Source organism: Gopherus evgoodei, chromosome 3 (genome assembly GCF_007399415.2).
Source record: "Gopherus evgoodei ecotype Sinaloan lineage chromosome 3, rGopEvg1_v1.p, whole genome shotgun sequence".
Taxonomy (NCBI): Eukaryota; Metazoa; Chordata; order Testudines; family Testudinidae; genus Gopherus; species Gopherus evgoodei.
This window is the reverse complement of record NC_044324.1, coordinates 78,877,879-78,899,041: the sequence shown is the minus strand read 5'-3', so window position 1 is coordinate 78,899,041 and position 21,163 is coordinate 78,877,879. Positions and strand designations below refer to the sequence as shown.

Genomic DNA, 21,163 nt, shown 5'->3' with positions numbered 1-21,163 from the left:
GCAGTGCCTGTCTGTGAGTGACGGACGGAGGCTGTGGGTATGATTGTCTGGGGGACAGTGTGGCAGTGCCTGTCTGTGAGTAACGGGGGAGGCTGTGGTATGACTGCCTGGGGCACAGTGTGGCAGTGCCTGTCTGTGAGTGACGGGGGAGGCTGTGGGTATGACTGCCTGGGGCACAGCTCGGTGTGGCAGTGCCTGTCTGTGAGTGACGGGGGAGGCTGTGGGTATGACTGCCTGGGGCACAGCTCGGTGCGGCAGTGCCTGTCTGTGAGTGACGGGGGAGGCTGTGGGTATGACTGCCTGGGGCACAGCTCGGTGTGGCAGTGCCTGTCTGTGAGTGACAGGCGGAGGCCGTGGGTATGACTGCCTGGGGCACAGCTCGGTGTGGCAGTGCCTGTCTGTGAGTGACGGGGGAGGCTGTGGGTATGACTGCCTGGGGCACAGCTCGGTGTGGCAGTGCCTGTCTGTGAGTGACGGGGGAGGCCGTGGGTATGACTGCCTGGGGCACAGCTCGGTGTGGCAGTGCCTGTCTGTGAGTGACAGGCGGAGGCTGTAGGTATGACTGCCTGGGGCACAGCTCGGTGTGGCAGTGCCTGTCTGTGAGTGACGGGGGAGGCCGTGGGTATGACTGCCTGGGGCACAGCTCGGTGTGGCAGTGCCTGTCTGTGAGTGACAGGCGGAGGCCGTGGGTATGACTGCCTGGGGCACAGCTTGGTGTGGCAGTGCCTGTCTGTGAGTGACGGCGGAGGCCGTGGGTATGACTGCCTGGGGCACAGCTCGGTGTGGCAGTGCCTGTCTGTGAGTGACAGGCGGAGGCCGTGGGTATGACTGCCTGGGGCACAGCTCGGTGTGGCAGTGCCTGTCTGTGAGTGACAGGCGGAGGCTGTGGGTATGACTGCCTGGGGCACAGCTCGGTGTGGCAGTGCCTGTCTGTGAGTGACAGGCGGAGGCTGTGGGTATGACTGCCTGAGGCACAGCTCGGTGTGGCAGTGCCTGTCTGTGAGTGACAGGCGTAGGCCGTGGGTATGACTGCCTGGGGCACAGCTCGGTGTGGTCAGGGCCGGCTCTAGCCATTTCGCCGCCGCAAGCACGGCGGCACGCCGCGGGGGGGCGCTCTGCCGCTCGCGGGTCCCGCGGCTCCGGTGGACCTCCCGCAGGCCCGCAGACCTCCCAGCAACCGGCAGAGCGCCCCCCGCGCGCTGGGGCCTGGAGCCGGCCCTGGGTGTGGCAGTGCCCCTGCGGAGCCGTGTGCCGGGGTAGGGTGCACGCCCCTGCCCTGCGTGTGCAGAGCGTGGCGGCGGTGCCTGTGCGAGGGAGTGACCGCCCGGCTGTGTCAGGTGACTCGGGTCACGCAGCCTCTCGCGCTCGCTCCTCTGGGAGGACGCGGGGCTCTGGCTGGCTGCTCCGGTCCACGCACCGGCCGTCCCACCACCCGCGGGGAAGGGACCGAATCGGAACCTCCCGCGACAGCCGCGATGAGCCAGGTGCCGAGGAAGCCGCAGGAGGAGGAGGAGGAAGATGAGCTTGTTGGGCTCGTGGACTACGGGGATAGGGCCGAGTCCTTTTCGGATGAAGATCCGGAGACCGGCGCCGACGAAGCGTGTGAGTGCCCCGCAGTGCCGGGGGGGGCAGCGCCGCCACCGCGCCATGCCTGCGGGGCCGGGAGCGGACCCGGTGCTGGATGTGGGGGCAGGTTCTGATTGTGTGGGGTGGGAAAGGGGCTGGCACTGTGGGTGTGGGGGGTGGGGTAAGGCAGGAACTGGTTGTGTGGGGTGGGAAGGGGCTAGCAGCATGGGTCTGGAGGATGGGGCAAGGCAGGGGCTGGTTTTGTGGGTTGGAAAGAGGCTGGCACTGTGGGTGTGGGGGGATGGGGTAATGCAGGGGCTTGCTGTGTGGGGTGGGAAGGCACTGGCACCGTGAGTATGATGGGATGGGGCAAGATGGGCTGCCTGAGGGGGCAGGGGCTGGGGTTGACTGGCTCTCTCGGTAGGGCGAAGGGGAAGGCACTATGACAATGGGGGACTGGGTCTGGGTGTGGGGGAATAGGGCAGGGCAAGGGCTGGTTTTCTGGGGATAGGGGGAGCTAGCTCTGGATGGGGGGATAGGATAAAGGCATGGATTGACTGGAGAGGGGGCTGGGACTGGACTGGCTCTGTGGGACGGGAAGGCAATGTGGGGATGGAGCAAGGCAGAGGCTGAGTTGTGGGTGTGGGAGAAGAGGCTGGCTCTTTGGGAACAGGGGGAGGGGCTGGCCTTGAGGATGAGATAAAGGAGGGGGTTGGCTGTGTGGGTATGGGATGGGACAGGATTTAGTGATGGGGTGTACAGGATGGGGTTAGGGTCTGTTTTGGGAGGGTAAGGGATACTGAGTAGGGAGGTAGGGCAGTGATCACTGTATTGTGGGAGGAGGGAGAGTAAGCAAGTGTGAGCATGTCAAAGTTGGCTGTGTTATGGGGTAGGAGGCAGGAAGGGAGAACAAGGTGGCTGTGTGGTGAAGGGAATGTATGAGGAATAGGGATGTATTAGGAATTATGAACAGGAATGGATGGAAGGACATGGGGACTCAGTGTTCTGATGTGGGGAGGAGAGCAGCACTGGTTATATGTTGGGGAATGGGAACAGGAGATATTCAAACAGAAAAACATCTCCATCTAGTACTTTGTTGTCTTCTGGGAAAGTTTTCCATGTATAATATGAATGGACATGGCCTGGTGATATTTCTTTAAAGTGCCAAGAGGCGGGGAGGACAGATGTCAGGTTATAAAAGGCAGCAGCAAGCAAAGAACTCTGTGTCCAAGGCTATTCTGCAGCTGTGAATGTCAGTCCCCAGATTACCAGGCTCTGCTTAAATGTATGTGTGACCCTATACGTATATGTGTTGCTGTGGGTGCCTGCATTGCCATTTGCTTTATCCATCAGTGAATGTGGAGGCAACAGTGATGCTACAAAACAAATGCTTGTTGGGAAATACCTTACAAAAGAGGTAGGGGAGGCCTGTTGCTTTCACTTAGAATGTGCACTGTTTTTCCTTTGAAACACTGCTACATTTTACAGAGGTGCTTGGAGAATATTGAATATTTCAGGGGGTTGCTTTCAAAGTACATAATACAAAGCCAAATATTCATTGATATACAGACTGATATGGTGTAGTAGGTATTGTTGCTTTTAAAACCGCTTAAAAATCTGAGTAAGGGATTTTCTGTGTTAGTGTGTTTATTTTTTCAAACTACTTATTTATTTAGGAAGTTTTAACAAGTTTACAAATCCTTGCCATGTAAATATCAGAAACAAAACAATTCATTACAACAGTTAGCTTTCATTTTAAGAGCTATTATACAGGACCATATTCATCCAATCTTTCTGTTTAACGGTATTACCATATTACAGAATGAACATCATTACAACACTTATGTCATTTCTAGTGATTTTTATTATATTGAGTGAAATCTCTGTATACACATTTAACAGACCAGGTATGTCAATCAAATATCAATATTCAAAAAAATTAGAGAAGTGGACTGGTGTTTTTGCTGGTAAATGTACTATGTCTGGATATTGAATAAAATGCAACCAAACAGCTAAGTATCTAGTTGTCCTCTGTCTGTTTTGCTGGGTACATAATTTGTGTGTTAATTTTTCCATAACCACAGTCTTCCATATTTTTGAAGCATTCCTCCAGAGTTGAACTATTTTTCTTTTTACAATGAGATGCTACCAATAACCTAGCAGCTACTAGCAAATGAGAGATTAATTCTTTATTTCTTTTGTGTGACCATTTCACTAGGAAGTCCCAGGATGATTACCAAAGGATAATTTGATAATAAATATCCAATAGTTTGTGATATGTGGCTACAGATTTGCATCCCAATGCTCTCTAATGACTGGACATGTCCTGCATACAATCTCATCTTTCACTACAGTTTCTCAACATTTATATTCATATAGTCTCTCTCTGTTTTTAACCTGACTGATGTGAAGTACCATTGAAACAGTATCTTAAAGAAATTTTCTTTGTTGTGCTTCAGATGGAGGTTGCTGGTCCTCTTCGACAAATCAAACCCCATTCCTCTGGAGTAATTTGTCTATCCACATCTTTTTCCCAACGTGTCATATATGAACACTTTTGTTAGGAAAGGTGTCTTCAAAGATTGATATAAATTAGTTATAATTTTTTCTAATCAATAGCCTGTTTATTTTTAAATAGCCAAATTTGGGTAGTTTAAGACTTGCTGTAGACAACTAATTCAAAAGACCTTTGTCATAAACAGATAGCTAAGGGTTAATGTCTCTTTCACCTGAAGCACCTGACCAGAGGACCAATCAGGAAACCGGATTTTTTCAACTTTGGGTGGAGGGAATTTTGTGTCTGAGGTCTTTGTTTTCTGGCTGCCTGCTTTCTCTGAGCTTTGGAGAAGTAGTTCTGTTTTCTAATCTTCTGTTTCTAAGTGTAAGGCCAAAGAGATCAGATAGTAAGTTATATGGTTTCTTTTCTTTGGTATTTGCATAAATATAAGTGCTGGAGTGCTTTAATTTGTATTCTTTTTGAATAAGGCTGTTTATTCAATATTCTTTTAAGCAATTGACCCTGTATTTCGTCACCTTAATACAGAGAGACCATTTGTATGTATTTTTCTTTCTTTTTATATAAAGCTTTCTTTTAAGACCTGTTGAAGTTTTTCTTTACTTCAGGGAAATTGAGTCTATACTCACCAGGGAATTGGTGGGAGGAAGAAATCAGGGAAGATCTGTGTGTGTTGAATTGGCTAGCCTGATTTTGCATTCCCTCTGGGTGAAGAGGAAAGTGCTTTTTGTTTCCAGGACTGGGAACGGAGAGGGGGAGTCACTCTGTTTGGATTCACAGAGCTTGTGTCTGTGTATCTCTCCAGGAGCACCTGGAGGGGGGAAGGGAAAAAGGATTATTTCCCTTTGTTGTGAGACTCAAGGGATTTGGGTCTTGGGGTCCCCAGGGAAGGTTTTTCAGGGGGACCAGAGTGCCCCAAAACACTCTAATTTTTTGGGTGGTGGCAGCAAGTACCAGGTCCAAGCTGGTACCTAAGCTTGGAGGTTTTCATGCTAACCCCCATATTTTGGACGCTAAGGTCCAAATCTGGGACTAAGGTTATGATAACCTTACTGAGAAGAGAGTGGTGATTATTTCTCAGTAGACCCTTGCTGTCACTACATCAGTTAAAAAAAAACAACAACCCTTTAGAAAACATTTTTTTCGTAGTAGCATAGTAATATTATATTTAACTGATGAAAATAGCTGTGTCCCAGAAACAGCTGAAGGAGGCAAAAGCACTGAGGGAGGAAATCTCCATGAGGATCCCCTTATGGAATTTATCCTCTGTTGTTCCTTCAGGGTACCCTTTTTCCCTTGAATGAACCATGAGGCCCTCTTCTAAACTGGATGGCTTTCTGGAATCTACAGATGGGTAGGGCAATTCATAGAGACTCTATACCTCCATGCAGGCTCTGGCCACCAACAGCTCTCTTGGAAATCCAGTGAATCTGGCCTGCCTGTTGCTTCTGAGACATGCAGAGGGCAGAGTCTCTATAGAGGGAGCCTGGAGCTGTGTTATCCCCTTTACTTAACTTCCATTGGGCTGGAGGGAAAGATGTCTTTCTCTTCTACTTGGCTTACCCATACCATTCTCCAGGACCCAGGGAGCAAACTCTGCAAAGATCAGAGTCACGAATCCCTCCTTCCCATGAAAGAGGAGTGGAGGAAGATCGATATATGGCAGATAACTTTTTCCAAAAGTTATTAGTTTGCTTTGTCGCTGTACCCCACCATATCCACGTAGGGGTTATGATTGTATGTGTACAGGGAGTTTCTGAACATACTTCCAAGACTAGTAGTAGTTAGACCTCCCAAGACTAGTAGTTACACCTCCCAAGACTAGTAGTTTCTTGCCTTTTGGCTGAACACTGGAAAATGTTAGTGCATAAAACACAGCAATCTTCCAGCTTTCCACATATAATCATTCAATCATTTCTTCCATTCAAAGACCTCAAAGCACTTAATTTTGTAAAGTCTCACAACCCACTTGAGATGTTTGTAAGAAAAAATCTTCTCACTTGCAGTTGGGAAACCATACTACAAAGCACCTACGTGACTGGCCCAAAGTTATACAGGGGCAGAATGCCAGATCTGGTGGGTCTGTAGCAGAACAGAACCCAGATCTTCTGATTCTCAGTTCTTTAGCCACAAGAACATCATCCCTCTCCCACTCCCACTTCTAGTATGTATGAACTGGGGTTGTTGATTAATCACAGTTAATTCATGTGATTAACTCAAAAAATTAACCATAATTAAAAAAATTAATCACAATTAATTGCAGTTTTAGTCACACTGTTAAACAATAGAGTACCAACTGAAATTTATTAAATATTTTGGATGTTTTTCTACATTTTCGAATACTTTGATTTCAGTTACAACACAGAATACAAAATGTGCTGTGCTCACTTTATATTATTTTTATTACAAATATTTACACTGTAAAAATGATAAAAGAAATAGTATTTTTCGGTTTACCTGATACAAGTACTGTATTGCAATCTCATTATTGTGAAAGATCAACTTACAAAAGTAGATTTTTTTTTGTTACATAACTGCACTCAAGAACAAAACAATGTAAAACTTTAGAGTCTTCAAGTCCACTCAGTCCTACTTCTTGTTCAGCCAATCACTAAGAGAAACAAGTTTGTTTACATTTACGGGAGTTAATGCTGCCTGCTTCTTATTTACAGTGTCACCTGAAAGTGAGAACAGATGTTCACATGGCACTTTTGTAGCCAGTATTGCAATGTATTTACATGCCAGATATGCCAAACGTTCATATGCCCCTTCATGCTTTGGCCACCATTCTAGAGGACATGCTTCCATGCTGATGACACTTGTTAAAAAAAAAATGCGTTAATCAAATTTGTGATTGAACTCATTGGAGGAGAATTGTAAGTCTCCTGCTGTGTGTTTTACCCGCATTCTGCCATATATTTCATGTTACAGTAGTCTCGGGTGATGACCCAGCACATGTTGTTCATTTTAAGAACATTTTCAGTGCAGATTTGACAAAACGTAAAGAAAGTACCAATGTGAGATTTCTAAAGATAGCTACAGCATTTGTCCCAAGATTTAACAATCTGAAGTGCCTTCCAAAATCTGAGAGGGACTGGGTGTGGAGCATTTTTCCAGAAGTCTTAAAGAGCAATACTCCAATGAGGAAACTACAGAACCCGAATCACCAAAAAAAGAAAATCAACCTTCTGTTGCTGCCATGTGACTCAGATGATGAAAATGAATGTGCATTGGTCTGCACTGCTCTGGATCGTTATCAAGCAGAACCCATCATCAGTATGGACAGGACACGTCCTCTGGAATGATGGTTGAAGCATGAAGGGACATATGAATCTTTAGCGCATCTGGCACGTAAATATCTTGAACGCTGGCTATTGTGAAATATGCAAGGGATATATTGTAATTGTCTCCCACTATTGGGGTGGAACACAGGATATGGACTTAAAGAGGACTATTGGAAAGAAACTTATCAGTTAGCATCTCCAGTAGTGTGAGGAAGCTAATATGGTGTATGCTATGTACGACCCTCACTAGTAGAACACAGTAAAGGCTACATATTACTCTCAATGATTATAAACTCTCTGAGCAAGGCTTTTGTCTTGCTCTTTCTTTGTAATGCAATGTGTATGCCAGTGGCACTGTATAAATATGCGCAAAACTGCTGTTGATATCTAAAGTCTGTCATGGCTTAAAGGCATCTCCATTGTGTAGGAAAGTGCTTCTGGATAGGTTGTTTTGCACAAAACTTGATATGTGAATACTTCCAAAGCACATAATTTAACTAGCATGACTTCTGCAGTCTGGATTTTCATGGTTGCAGAAAAAAATAAAGATAAACAGGCCTGCACAACATGCGACCCGGGGGCCACATGCGGCCCGCGTGGGCTCATTGTGTGGCTCGTGGGGGGTGAGTAGGTGGGCTCATTGTGTGGCTCGTGGGGGGTGAGTAGGCAAGTGGCGGGTAAGGGAGGGGGGCTGAAGAGGCAGGTGGGCAGTGGTGGGGGATGAGGAGGCGAGCTGGGGTGGGGTGGGGGAATGACAGCTTGCCACAGCTTGCGAGCTGGGGTGGGGGCGGGCAGTGGCGGGGGATGAGGAGGCGGGCTGAGGAGGCGAGCGGGCAGGCAGTGGCGGGGGCTGAGGAGGCGAGCCGGAGAAGTAGAGGGCTGAGGAGGCGAGTGAGGAGTCAGTGGCTGACCTGTTCTACTGATCTAATCTGTCTCCCATCCCCTCTCCAAGGATTGCAGCTGTCTGAAGGTGCCTGCCTTCCATGCCTTCCTCATTCACACCTCATTCATTCAACAGGGCAATTGATTACAAAGTTGGGGGGAAGAGCTTATTCTACTAATAGCAAAAAGACATTTTTCATTTACGTTAATTGTACTATCTTAGGAGCCTGCTATAATATATTTCCAAGGTTCAATAACTCTGTTTTGGTGGGGCAGCGCTGGGGAAGGAGGGTTTGTTTCTGTGGGGCGGGTGGTGCTGGGGGGGAGTATTTCGGGGGGCCTTGGTGGTGCTCGGGGTGTGTATTGTGTTTTGGGGGGCCTTAGTGGCACTGGGGGGTGAGGGTTCGGTGGGGCCTGGGCGAGGTTCGGCCCTCAGATGTTTTCTTTGGAGTAATATGGCCCTCGCCACTTTACAAGTTGTGTAGGCCTGAGATAAAGGATTATGCTGCCCTCCAGTGGAAACTGTTGACATCTTTAGGATTTGTGCTATGTGTAAACCTCACTTTTGTAAATGTTAGCCTTTTAAGTAAGAAATATCAATAATTATACTAATTTTATTCTGTAAAGGGAAGAATAGATTTTTTCCCACTTCAGAGTAAGTGAAATGTGTAGATTAGTGTTTGTCATATCATAACTACTATTCAGAACCTAGTCTGGAAAGTTGTAGTGACGTATCTACAGGCATTTCTGTGGCAAGCTGGGGAGGGCCTTGTCATGCACGCAATAAAAGAATGTGGGCGGACAATGTATCTTCCCATTCCTCTACATATAAGGAAATTTCCAATCTTCTCAAAGGAAAATGCTCTAGCAATTCTGCCATCTCGTCATAGGTCTCAAAGTGTAATTTATCTGTCTCCATCTCTGAAACTTGAAAAATAAGAAAGATAATTTGCAGTCCTAAAGCAATAGAGTTCACATCAATTGTTTTTAAGTATAGTTTTAAAATTAAGCAGGCTTTAAATTAGAATTCCAGAAAAAGTGTAGCAGTTTGGCAAAGTTTACCTAATATGACAATTCATTTAAAAATTCAGATCATTAAGAATAACTGATTTTGGACAATATAATTTTTTTTTATTCTTTGAAACATGCAAAAAAAGCACAGACTAGAAGGAACGCAAAAGACAGTCTTTCATTCAAAGTGTTTTTAATTAAATAAATCATCAAACAGGTTTTCACTTAGGATTTTGAGTTGGCCAAGACAGTTAGCAAATTTCCCGATAGAAGTATAACTACAGTAATTAAAAAACCACACAGGCCTGTGTCAGGTGGCTTGTGGGCTCAGGCGAAGCCTGAGTCATGGGGCCTGGGCCAGCTGCAGATATCTAATTGCAGAGTAGGCATACCCTATATAAACACATGTACATACACATTGATGCGACTGTGCTGTACATTTTGGAGCAGTGGGAAACTTTCAAATACCTTTTTTTTCTTTTCTAGGAAAAAACAAACTATGAAGTCCCTGAACTTTGGTTTGTTTTGTCCACAAGACCATACCACCAGCAATGAAATTATCACAACACCATGCTAGGGCAGTGGTTTGTTATTCATGAAGAAGAATGGGGTTCCTCCCTTCTCCCTCCACTCTGAATTGCCAACACCACTTTCTGCAGCAACTATGTTTTACTTGGAGGGCTTTCATCCATCTATTATCCAACCTGACACTGTTTAACTTGTGGTATCTAATGGGATCATAGTACAAGGTGGTAAGATTACAGGCCTTTTAAAAATATCTAAAAATCATGGGATCCAGGAGTTACAGCATCATTTGCACTTAGGGTACGTCTACACTACAGGATAAATTCGAATTAGTTTAAACCGATTTTATAAAACAGATATTATAAATTCGATTGTGCGCGTCCACACTAGGCACATTAATTCGGTGGTGTGCGTCCGTGGTCTGAGGCTAGCGTCGATTTCTGGAGCGGTGCACTGTGGGTAGCTACTGTAAAATAATGAGGCCAATAACGTTGATTTGCGCCCACACTAACCTAAATCGATATAGTAATATCGATTTTAGCGTTACTCCTCTCGTTTTGTAGGAGTACAGAAATCGATTTAAAGAGCCCTTTAAATCGATATAAAGAGCAGTGTAATGTGGACGGGTGCAGCGTTAAATTGATTTAACGCTGTTAAAATCGGTTTAACAGTGAAGTGTGGACCATGCCTTAACCTCAACCATTCTGATAACACTATGTCCCAATCAGTGGCTGCCTAGTCCAGCTGCTCTTGAGCCAGTAGGTGGTGCCAGTGTGATGCTCTGTACCAATACAGACAAGATATTAGTTCCCCTGGAATAACACTTGAGTAATTAACACAAGACGCATAACAGGGTATGTACTACATTTTTTTACGTGCCTGATGTGCACACCCCAAGCATGTGTACTTCAACTAACATACCCAATTTCTGGAAGAACATATAGGCTCGATGACAACACATTGCTTACACTTTATAGGCTAAATTCACCCCAGTGCAGAGGATCTATACTGCTTCAGCCAGCCCCTCTTAGGTTCTTGGGTAAGTCTCCCTGTACTGGCATGAATTTTTCTGTCTTGCAAACAAAACGTCAATTTATATAACATTAGTCATCAAGAGATACCTGTACTTATTTAACTTTAATAGTATTTCACTTTGAATACATACATTCTGTAGCAATAAGGGTACATTAGATGACTACCCTAGAATCTTTATTCATGTCATACATAACTATCACATACAGTGCTTTATAAAGATGAGCGTGAGCGACAACATTTCTTTCTGGATTTCAAACCTTCCAAAGCTGAGAGATGGTTGAGTTTGGGGGAGTTAGTTCAGCTCATTCATTTTTCTTTAGAAATTGGAACTGAGTTTGAATTTCAGATCCTCAGAGTTTGACTCTGGATCCAGAGTTTTGGATTCAGTCCCATCTCTGATTACATACTAAATGCTTGGTGATCAGAAGATGACATTCAAGTATGCCAGTCACTGAGATAATTTTCCTTACCAGATTCACTTAGAGTGCTTCCCTGAATTAAGTCAATTATAAATTATGACAGGTCATTAGTTGTAAAATGTTTATTGGGGAATCAGTACTGTGACTGGATCTCAGGTTCGTACAGTCCAGGACATCTTTTCTGAAAAAAGATCTCATAAACCTCTTTTCACTGTTAGATATCTTGCAGGTCTCCCTTCCCCAATAACTGTTTCTGCTAAAGGCAAATATATAGTCCTCATCAGCAGTGAAGAACTTGCATGATCAAATCCTTCATTTGCCATTCCTGAACTCATTCCTTTTGAATTTTGGTACCTTTTCATGAAGGTTGATCATTTGTCTAAAAAGTATCATTGTTTGGTTTTTGATCCAAAAGATGTTTCCACAGGAGTGAAGGAAGACCAGTGATTGTTACACACACAATACGTGAAGAAAATCTCTCTTTGTTGCTATGATATACAGTAACTCCTCACTTAACATTGTAGTTCCTGAAAATTGCGACTTTAAGCTAAACGATGTTAAGCAAATCCAATTTCCCCATAAGAATTAATGTAAATGGTGAGGGGAGCGGGGTTTAGGTTCCAGGGAATTTTTTTTCACCAGACAAAAGACTATATTATATATTTATATATTGTTTGTTTAAAACTTATACTGTGTGTGTATGTATATGTGTGTGTATATATATATATATATATATAGTTTAAAACTAATACTGTGTGTATATATATATATATACACACAGTACAAGTTTTAAACAAACTATATATATATATACACAGTATTAGTTTTAAACTATATATATATATATATATATATATATATATATATATATATATATATATATATATATACACATACACACACAGTATAAGTTTTAAACAAACTATATATAATATATACAATATATAATATAGTCTTTTGTCTGGTGAAAAAAAATTCCCTGGAACCTAGACCCCCCCCCCTTTACATTAATTCTAATGGGGAAATTGGATTCTCTTAACATCATTTCGCTTAAAGTCACATTTTATATATACACAGTATAAGTTTTAAACAAACAACTTAATACTATACACAGCAATGATGATTGTGAAGCTTGGTTGAGATGGTGAAGTCAGAGGATGGGATATTTTCCAGGGAATGCCTTACTGCTAAATGATGAACAAGCACTCGACTGAGCCCTCAAGGGTTAACACGTTGTTAATGTAGCCTCACATTCTACAAGGCAGCACAAATGGGGGGAGAGGAGACAGCATGGCAGACAGAGACACACACCGTGTGTGTGTGTGTGTGTGTGAGAGAGAGATGTGCATTGCCCCTTTAAGTACGCTGATTCCACTCTAAATACATTGCCTTTTTAAGTAGATCCGCAAGTTGAGACAGCAGCTGCTGCTAGCAAGCTCCCTCTGTCCTGAACCCTGCTGAGTCCCACCCCTGCTCTGTGGAGATGGGGTAAGCGGGGGGGCAGAAGCCAGGGGGAAGGGAACACCCTGATATTAGTCCCCTTCTTCCTCCCCCACCCCCTCCCGCATAGGAAGCAGGAGGCTCCCGGGAGCAGCTCCAAGACAGAGGGCAGGAGCAGCACATGGCAGTGGGAGGAGGGACAGCTGAACTGCCGGCAATTTATAGCCTGCTGGGCGACTGCTGCACAGGGAACTTAGGGGAGCGGGGAGCTGATGGGGGGCTGCCAGTCCACCCTGGTTCCAAGCCCACACCAGCTAGCTACAATGGGCTGCTCTTTCTGCAAGCAGTGGACAAAGCAGGCAGCTGCCAAACAATGTTATAAGGGAGCATTGCACAACTTTAAATGAGCATGTTCTCTAATTGATCAGCAACGTAACAATGAAACAACGTTAACCAGGACGACTTCAAGTGAGGAGTTACTGTATCTGTACACTAGCCAACAGTGAACTACCAATATGTCTTTCATGATGGATGTGAGAGTTCCTGGTCTTTTCTGATTAAGATGTTTAGTAGTTGTCAGCATTGTTAGTCTGCTGCAACATTTGTTCTCCGAGGCAGACCACTGTCTGCTGCTATCTTGATCCTTCATGTATGCTGTGTTCATGTGTCTCTTTCCTGTATGTGCTTTATGGTACAGATGAAATGTTGCAGAAGTGCATGAAAGGGCTTTGTAATTATATCCAGTACTACCTTTCAGCCTAAGGTCTCAAAACATTTTAAAAACTTGTAAGCCTCATCTAAAGATTTATATCAATTTAACTATTTTGGTTACCTGCGTAATTTACTGAAAAAGTTAAATTGTTATGTCCCTTTGTGTGGATACCTATACCAGTACACAGATGCTTATGCTGGAATAGTTTATTCCTCTAAATTTCACCTCTGATGAAAAGCAACCAGCTCTGGAGTTTAATACAAGCTGTCCAATAGCACACAGTAACATCTCTTCTGTTAGAGATGAAACTTCCAACAGCCCAATGAGCCTCAACACTGTGCTGAGGCTTTGGTTCAGTACTGACTTAGAAGGAAGACTGCTGCCACCTTCACCTCCTGCAGCACCTATGGCATGTATTTTCTTTAGAGGCTTACAGTCCTGCATAGGATGGTATGTAACTCTAGTGGACTGAGTCATCAACAAAAAGTACTACCCTAATACTAAATATACGCTCCCACACACCTCCTCCACTCTCCCACAAACTGGATAAAGCCAGTAACTGTTTGGATAACCAACAATAATCCTTGCTATTGGATAAAGAGAAATTTAGATTATTTTAAAAAACATTTTAAAAGTATTTCAAGTTCAATTAGACAATAAAAGGACAGTGATATTAGAATCACATTGTTGATGCTGCTCTTAATTCTTTTGCATAGAAATGCAAGGAAGATCACTAGGCAAGTGCTTTCTGAGTCTGTGTCAAGATCCACAAAATTATCCCTCTTGAATCAAAATGACATAAGTGGAGGCTAAACTGCAGCCTGGTAATCCCTCTCTCTTTGCATTACTAACAGGATCATCTTTTTTCTACCTACATCAGTACTGTGACAATCTGCCTCTGGTGGTGTTTTTGAATGCTATGGCTATTAACAGATAACATGCCTGCACCTATGCACAGATACATACATCATATGCAAGTTTTCAAAGCTGGATTGCATGTGAGAGAATACTATCAGTTTTTTTTTTTAAATAAAACCAAATAAGAAAGATGCAAATTGTTTAAAACAAAGCATTAGTCTAAAAAGAAAGATGCTTCTAACATTTCTTTGATAGTTACTGTGCATCACAATTGTGGATGGAAAGACTGAGTCATAAAATGAGAGTGCAATAGAAAACTATCTTGGTTTGTTTTTTAGTTTGAGCTGCAGTGGCAGGTGTTATAAGAATGAAGACTTTTAGGCTAGAGCTATGGACAATAACTCTTCCACGCCAAAAACTACCTGATAATTTTATTATCTCTGATTCTTTTACAGTTTGTGAGAGGCTCTCTTCTCTCCATCTCATGCACATATACCTGAGGTGATAGATCATAGTGTGTATTAAGTCTGAGTGAAAAGAGGTGCGTGCCCCAAAACAGTTTATTATCTAAAAACATGGTATAACAGGTGTGTAAAATAAGCAATCAGGATGGGTGGATGAGGTAACAGTAACAGAAGCATGTTTCATCATGTTATTACACCTTTGAACTGTTCACACTGCTAATCAGCAGTAATAGCAACCTGCTACCTAACATTTTCAGTCAGCAGTGACTTTTAGGCATTGTCGTAGAGGTGCCTTTTTAGGAAAGATCTGAAGGAGAATAAGGAGGTAGCCATATGGATTTTAGGAAAGATCTGAAGGAGAATAAGGAGGTAGCCATATTGATTTTGAAAAGGAATCGTTCCCTCGTGTATAGGTAAGCATAAGAGAAAGTGTGAAGGGAAGCAGATAAGCATGTGATGAAGACTGGCATCCTTGGCTGAGCAGAGGTAAGGGTTTACCTCATAATAGAACAGTTAATTAGGTAGATCTAAATTAAGAAAGGCCATAAAAAATCAAGGAAAAGTTTGTAAAGTATTTGTTGCAGTGGAGGAGGGAGAGCCAATGGAAGGACTCAAAGAGGGGAGTAACGTAGTTAGAGTGACAAGCCGGGTAGAGTATCTTAGCAAAAGTAATTTGAACAGAGTTGTGGGGTTGCAGTGTCAAGGCCAAAAGGAGTATCTATTCTTAAGGTCCTGAACTCCAAAGCAGCTGATGCAGGTAGAGTGACAGTCTGAAAGGTTGCTGGGTTGCATACTTACTGTAAAAAAATGGTAATCTTTCTGTGGCTGTAAGGCGTCAAGCTGGGGAGAAATGAAAAGCAATTATGCTTCTGCCATTATATCAACAAAGAGGTACGTTTTAAAACCCTCTTTTTGTCGTCCCAGTCACTGCGAAGCATGTTATCAATTTACACCGTGGAAAAATAAGTCCCTGGTGGGGACTTGCAACACACATATGATTCTCTCTCATGCCCTACTGTACATCATTTAAAAATGTTCATTGAAGCTTCAATCCTGCAAATGCACAGCACACAGAACTGTGATTTTTTCAGTGGGAGTTCTGCACATGATGATTTGCAGTATGAGGTCCAGAATTGTCAGCACTGATAGGTCTGATCTATTAACTGTTCTGATGCCAATTACAGTGTAGTACAATAGTAATGTACCAAATTCTCATTCTAGGGCTGCTGAGCATCCTGGCTACAAGGCGGGCATCAGTGAGCAGTAAGATAAATAGTGAAGTGACAGCGGGGAGTGATGGTCCTTAAGAGTGTACATTTCCTAACTGGATGCTGGTTACTCCACAAAAACACAGCTGCAAAAATATGTATCTGATTATAATGGAGATTAGACCTAGATGTTTTTAGGTTGTGGGAGGCATGAAGAGTTTGTTTTTGTGTGGACATGTGTGTTTGATGCCACCTAATAGCTCTGTACCCAGGTATCTTGCCCTGAGCACTCTTCATCTTTTTTTCAGATGAGAAGCAGTAGGTTCTCAAACAGTAGTTTAGGAGGGGGAAGAAATTTTATTTTAAATATCTTTCTTTCCACTTTCTGAGATTGGCAGTTGTAGTCTAGATGCAGATGTAAATGCACGTAAAATAAAGTAGTGTAATTATCACTGCAAAATGTAAGTAAATCTGAAGTGCATATAATATAGTATTTAATATAAATACAACTGCTGTAATTTATTCCTGCTGGAGTGTATCATTCTTCTTATTGTGTGGTTTATTCAGTTCTGGATTTCAGTGACCCGTTCAGTACTGAAGTTAAGCCAAGAATCCTACTTATGGGACTGAGAAGAAGTGGGAAGTCTTCCATTCAGAAAGTTGTCTTTCACAAAATGTCTCCAAATGAAACCCTTTTCTTGGAGAGCACTAACAAGATCTGCAGAGAAGATGTTTCCAACAGCTCCTTTGTTAACTTTCAGATATGGGACTTTCCTGGGCAAATTGACTTCTTTGACCCTACGTTTGACTATGAGATGATTTTCAGAGGCACTGGAGCACTGATATTTGTCATAGATTCTCAGGTAAAGAGAGAGTTTTAAGGGTAGTATTCAGACCATCTGTTTGTCTTAGTCATTTTTCTCCTCCATTTACAGGCAAATGGAATGCAAACACAGAGACAGTCAAATTTTCAGAAGCACATAAGAGACTTAGAGCCTAAGTCCTATTGACTTTTAATGGGACTTAGGTGCTTTTGAAGACTATAACCACCAATTACAATTAAATTGACAAGAGTTTGGTGATTTTTAACCTCTTTTTTGCAAATAAAGGTTCAAAACCTAGTTTTAGTTTTTATTTTAGATGCAGAAATAACTAATCTGCTTTGAAGTCTCTGGTTCCTTTCATGGACTTGCTAATGATGGCAATTGGGCTTTTGTGCAGGTATAGGCCTTTATGATCACAGAAGGTTAAAACAAAGGAATTTTGAACTGTAGAAGTGTCTGCAAGTGTCTTATAAAATGTAGCTTTTGTCTCGTAACTGTTTGTCATAAGGTTGTGGGTTTTATTTTTTCCATTATTAGGATGATTATATGGAGGCCTTGGCTAGGTTGCATCTCACTGTGACCAGAGCTTATAAAGTGAATCCAGACATCAACTTTGAAATCTTTATCCATAAAGTGGATGGCTTGTCTGATGATCATAAGATTGAAACCCAAAGAGACATTCACCAGAGGACAAATGATGACCTTGCAGATGCTGGATTGGAGAAAATTCACCTCAGGTGAGAGAAGCAACTGTGCACAGAGTCTTCTGGAAAAGAATGAAAGCCATTATTAATGCTAAACCCAGAACCAGAGCAGCCTATCTGATAGACAGTTTATCACTTTCTAATTTATTGACATAGCAGGCAACAAGAATTTATTAGATATGACTATTAAGGGAAAAGATAATGCCTTTGACTAAATTATTCAGTCTGTAGAAAGAGCAGATTATTTTAGAAAATTGGAAATAATGCACTTCAACAAACTGGGAGCTACAGGACATTAGAAACTTCAATGTGGTTCTTGGGACTTGTGAAATAAAAAATGCCATCATAATGATATAGTGCTTCACAAACTTGCTGATTCATAGAGTAGCTAATCACTTTGATGGCACCTTTTCATTGTTAATTTCATCCCTACCATTTTCAAGATGTAAAGCAATACATAAAAGCTATGTAGTATTGCTCTCCTGGTATACAGAAAATGCTTTCCAGAGGATATTGAAGTGGGAACTAGATCATTAAATTCCATATATAGAGTAGCTTTGCAGTATCTATGGTTTCATGTATTCATATTGTGTACTGTCATGTTAAATATAGCCCTGAAAATATATGTAATTGTTTTAATTATTGACTTCAGTTTGTTGAAGAACTGTGTTTTAGAAACATTATGCAACTTCTGATCACAAGGGAAAAATGCACAACTTCAAGTACTTTGTGTTTCAAAATATTTTACATGCTCATTATGACAGATTCAGAATGTTCCTTTTATATGGCTAAAAGGAAAATATGGTGACATTTTTTCCAGCTTTTATCTGACAAGCATATATGATCATTCTATATTTGAAGCCTTTAGCAAAGTGGTACAGAAACTGATTCCACAGCTCCCAACACTGGAAAACCTCCTTAACATCTTTATCTCAGTAAGTATTTTGTGTACTTTCTAGATTTTTGCATAGAACTGATTGAATACAAGAAAACTTGTGATTTATTCTGTAACAAGTGAATCCTAAAAACTGCTAAGTGCCTTTTTGAGAGATGCTGTGCATGCTCAGTTTAAAGTGAAGTCAGCAGGAATTTAGGGTTTCTACCTCCTGCAGGATTTGGGCCCAAATCATTGCAAGATATACAGAACAGTGTAGCTGCATTTTTTTCTAAACTGAAAATATTTTGAGATCATCAAATTATTTTTCAAGGTTGGATGGTGCATAGAGTGAGGTGACAGTCATCCCTCATCTGTTTAGACATTGGTTTGAATGTGACCTAGGTTTGTGTGGTATGGCTTCTGTTTGTTTGGTTTTAAATAGCACTTGACATTTTCATAAATTATAAGGCTGGAAGGGATCATTGTGATCATCTAGTTTCACCTACTGCATAGCACAGGCCAGAGGTCTTCCCTGGATTAATTCCTATTAGAACCAGTGTATATTTTGTAGAAAAACATCCAGCGTTGATTTAAAAATTGCCAGTGATGGTGAATCCATCACAGTCCTTGGTAAGTTGTTCCAACAGTTAGTTTCCCTCGCTGTTAAATTTGTGTCTTACGTCTCATCTGAATTTGTGTAGCTTCAACTTCCATTTTTTGGAACTTGTTCTATCTTAGTCCATAACTTTGAGAACAAATAAATGATAATTAACTGATCTTCCAGCAGACTAGTAGGGTGGGTGAAACTTTACAATTTGACAGAGTGGGGTGAGAAAACTGAAACAGAAGTTAAGCGAACTAGTGAAACTGCGGCCAGAGATACTGGACTGCTTGTCAGTTAACGCCCATTCCCAACCCCCCCTTATCATAGAAAGTAATTGAAAAGGTGGGGGTTGTTCACTTCCAAAGGCACTTGAACAACAGTATTAAAATGCCATGCTGAGCATTATACAAAATTTAAGACAGATAGCCATATAGCAGTATCCTGGATAGGTTCCCCTTTGGGTTGACGGCCTTCATTGGTGTTGACAACATGCCAGTTGCTAAGACTCAGGGTCATAAATAATCTTATATTGGGATCAACTGCACATTTTGGAACTAGCAGAGGGCTTGTGCTGAACCATTCTGCCCCTCTTGAAATGATTGACCATAGGCTGTTTCTTCAGTGACTGAGGGATGTTCTGGTGGTGCCCTGTAGGTGTTTTCAATCATGCCTAGAATGCAGGAATCAGTTGGTTGTGATAAACAGTTCTTTGTCAAGTCCTTGAGAAATGGTGTCCTTGAAGGATCTGTACTGTATCTCCCATGTTACGCAGGGTATATCTTGCCAAGGAGGTTTGTCCAACTCGTAAACACAGGGTAAATATAATCAGTAAGTCAGTGACGTACAACTGCCTATCTCTTGCCCTATGCACCTAGTAAGCTCTGCAACATATGAACAACACTGTCAATGTGATGGCTCAGAACTGTGTTATCTTCAGTGTTGGGAAAATCAAATTCTTACTCCTGGGTAGAGGTAATCAGATAACAAAATTTAGAGGCTTGTTCTTCCTTCATGTCAGAGATGATAAATCAGATTAAGAATCTTGATACCAGTTTTGATCAGGCTTTTTCCATAGGAAGCCATGTGTTTGAGATGAAGGGTGTTTTTTTCAGTGAGCAATATGCACAGGTTATGTTTTCATTTATCTCATTAAGACCTTCCAACAGCAATAATGCTCTATTGTTGTAATGATTCTAGGGGTGGAGCAGTTGTTGCAGAGTTTCCTGTCACTGGGAACTCGTTCAGAATGCAGTATCATATTTGCAATCATGATCATAATATGCCTATCCTGTAGTCTTTATTGTCTGCCTACCGCTTTACAGGCAGCCAAAATAAACTTGCACTGTTGGTCCTTAACTGTGTAGGCCTTTGCTACATACAAATCCTTCCTTTTGAGCCTCAGTCATAGGGATGTTTGTTGTTTGGTTTTGTTTTTAGCAGGTGATTGGTTTTTGTTTATTTTTAATCAATGTCCCCTAGGATATAGAATTTGGTCTAGGGGAGATAAAAATCAATAACCGTTGAATTAAAATAAAAGTAAAGCTTGCTTTTGTTGTTCATATTGGATTTTGTTGTTGATCTGACACTCTCTTGAAAAACTGAAATAGATTGTGGTAAATCCAGTCTAAAAGGTTCAGCTCAAAATCAGTTTAATATGTTGGAATGGATCAATATGTAACAAAAAATGCAAAATACTAGAAATCAGTATGTGTCCTGTACACTAGATAGTTTATTGAATAAAAATCCTAAATACAGCTGGATGAAAACATGTTACAGGCCTTACTGTGGAATGACTTCTGATATTCCTTAAAACTCCATATATATTTAGGGACAAATCCTGACCCCCTTCACTTTGAGGATAGACACACACTTTGTTTCTGTTCCTTGATTAGGTAAATACCATACATCTTAGCTATCCCATCAAAATTAAGCAACACAGCTTGAATTTCAGCTATTTAATATCTTTAATCAATCCATAGAGTAAAGAAATGTACCAGACACATTTGATTATTGAGGAAATAGTTGTTTGTTTATTTTGTTTTTCATTTTTTGCTTGCAGATATTCAGCAAGCAGAAAGAGGCTAAATGAATGAGAAATTATTCATTATGAATTACTCAGCTATATTGAGAACTCTTGGGAAAATCTCAGTCCCAGGGCATTCTAAGGGGCAGTTACTGCAGACACTCACTACTGGACATAATCCACATGAGTAGCCCCATTGAAGACATGGTGCT

General features: G+C 42.1%; 1 protein-coding gene across 3 annotated transcripts in view; it reads left to right on the top strand.

Annotated features, from left to right (window-relative positions):
- Positions 1–1,245: 1,245 nt before the first annotated feature.
- The window catches only part of RRAGD (Ras related GTP binding D), a 41,876-nt gene continuing 21,958 nt past the window's right edge, over positions 1,246–21,163 (top strand). Inside the window, exons 1-5 of one of the 3 annotated variants that reach the window (XM_030555935.1) lie at positions 1,517–1,602; positions 9,745–10,010; positions 16,487–16,782; positions 17,281–17,480; positions 18,268–18,382. In XM_030555935.1, coding sequence (XP_030411795.1) covers positions 16,540–16,782; positions 17,281–17,480; positions 18,268–18,382 — 558 coding nt within the window. In that variant the 5' untranslated portion in view covers positions 1,517–1,602; positions 9,745–10,010; positions 16,487–16,539. Of the gene's footprint in view, positions 1,603–9,744; positions 10,011–16,486; positions 16,783–17,280; positions 17,481–18,267; positions 18,383–21,163 lie in introns of all 3 variants that reach the window. The other 2 variants (XM_030555934.1, XM_030555936.1) reach the window with 2 other exon arrangements.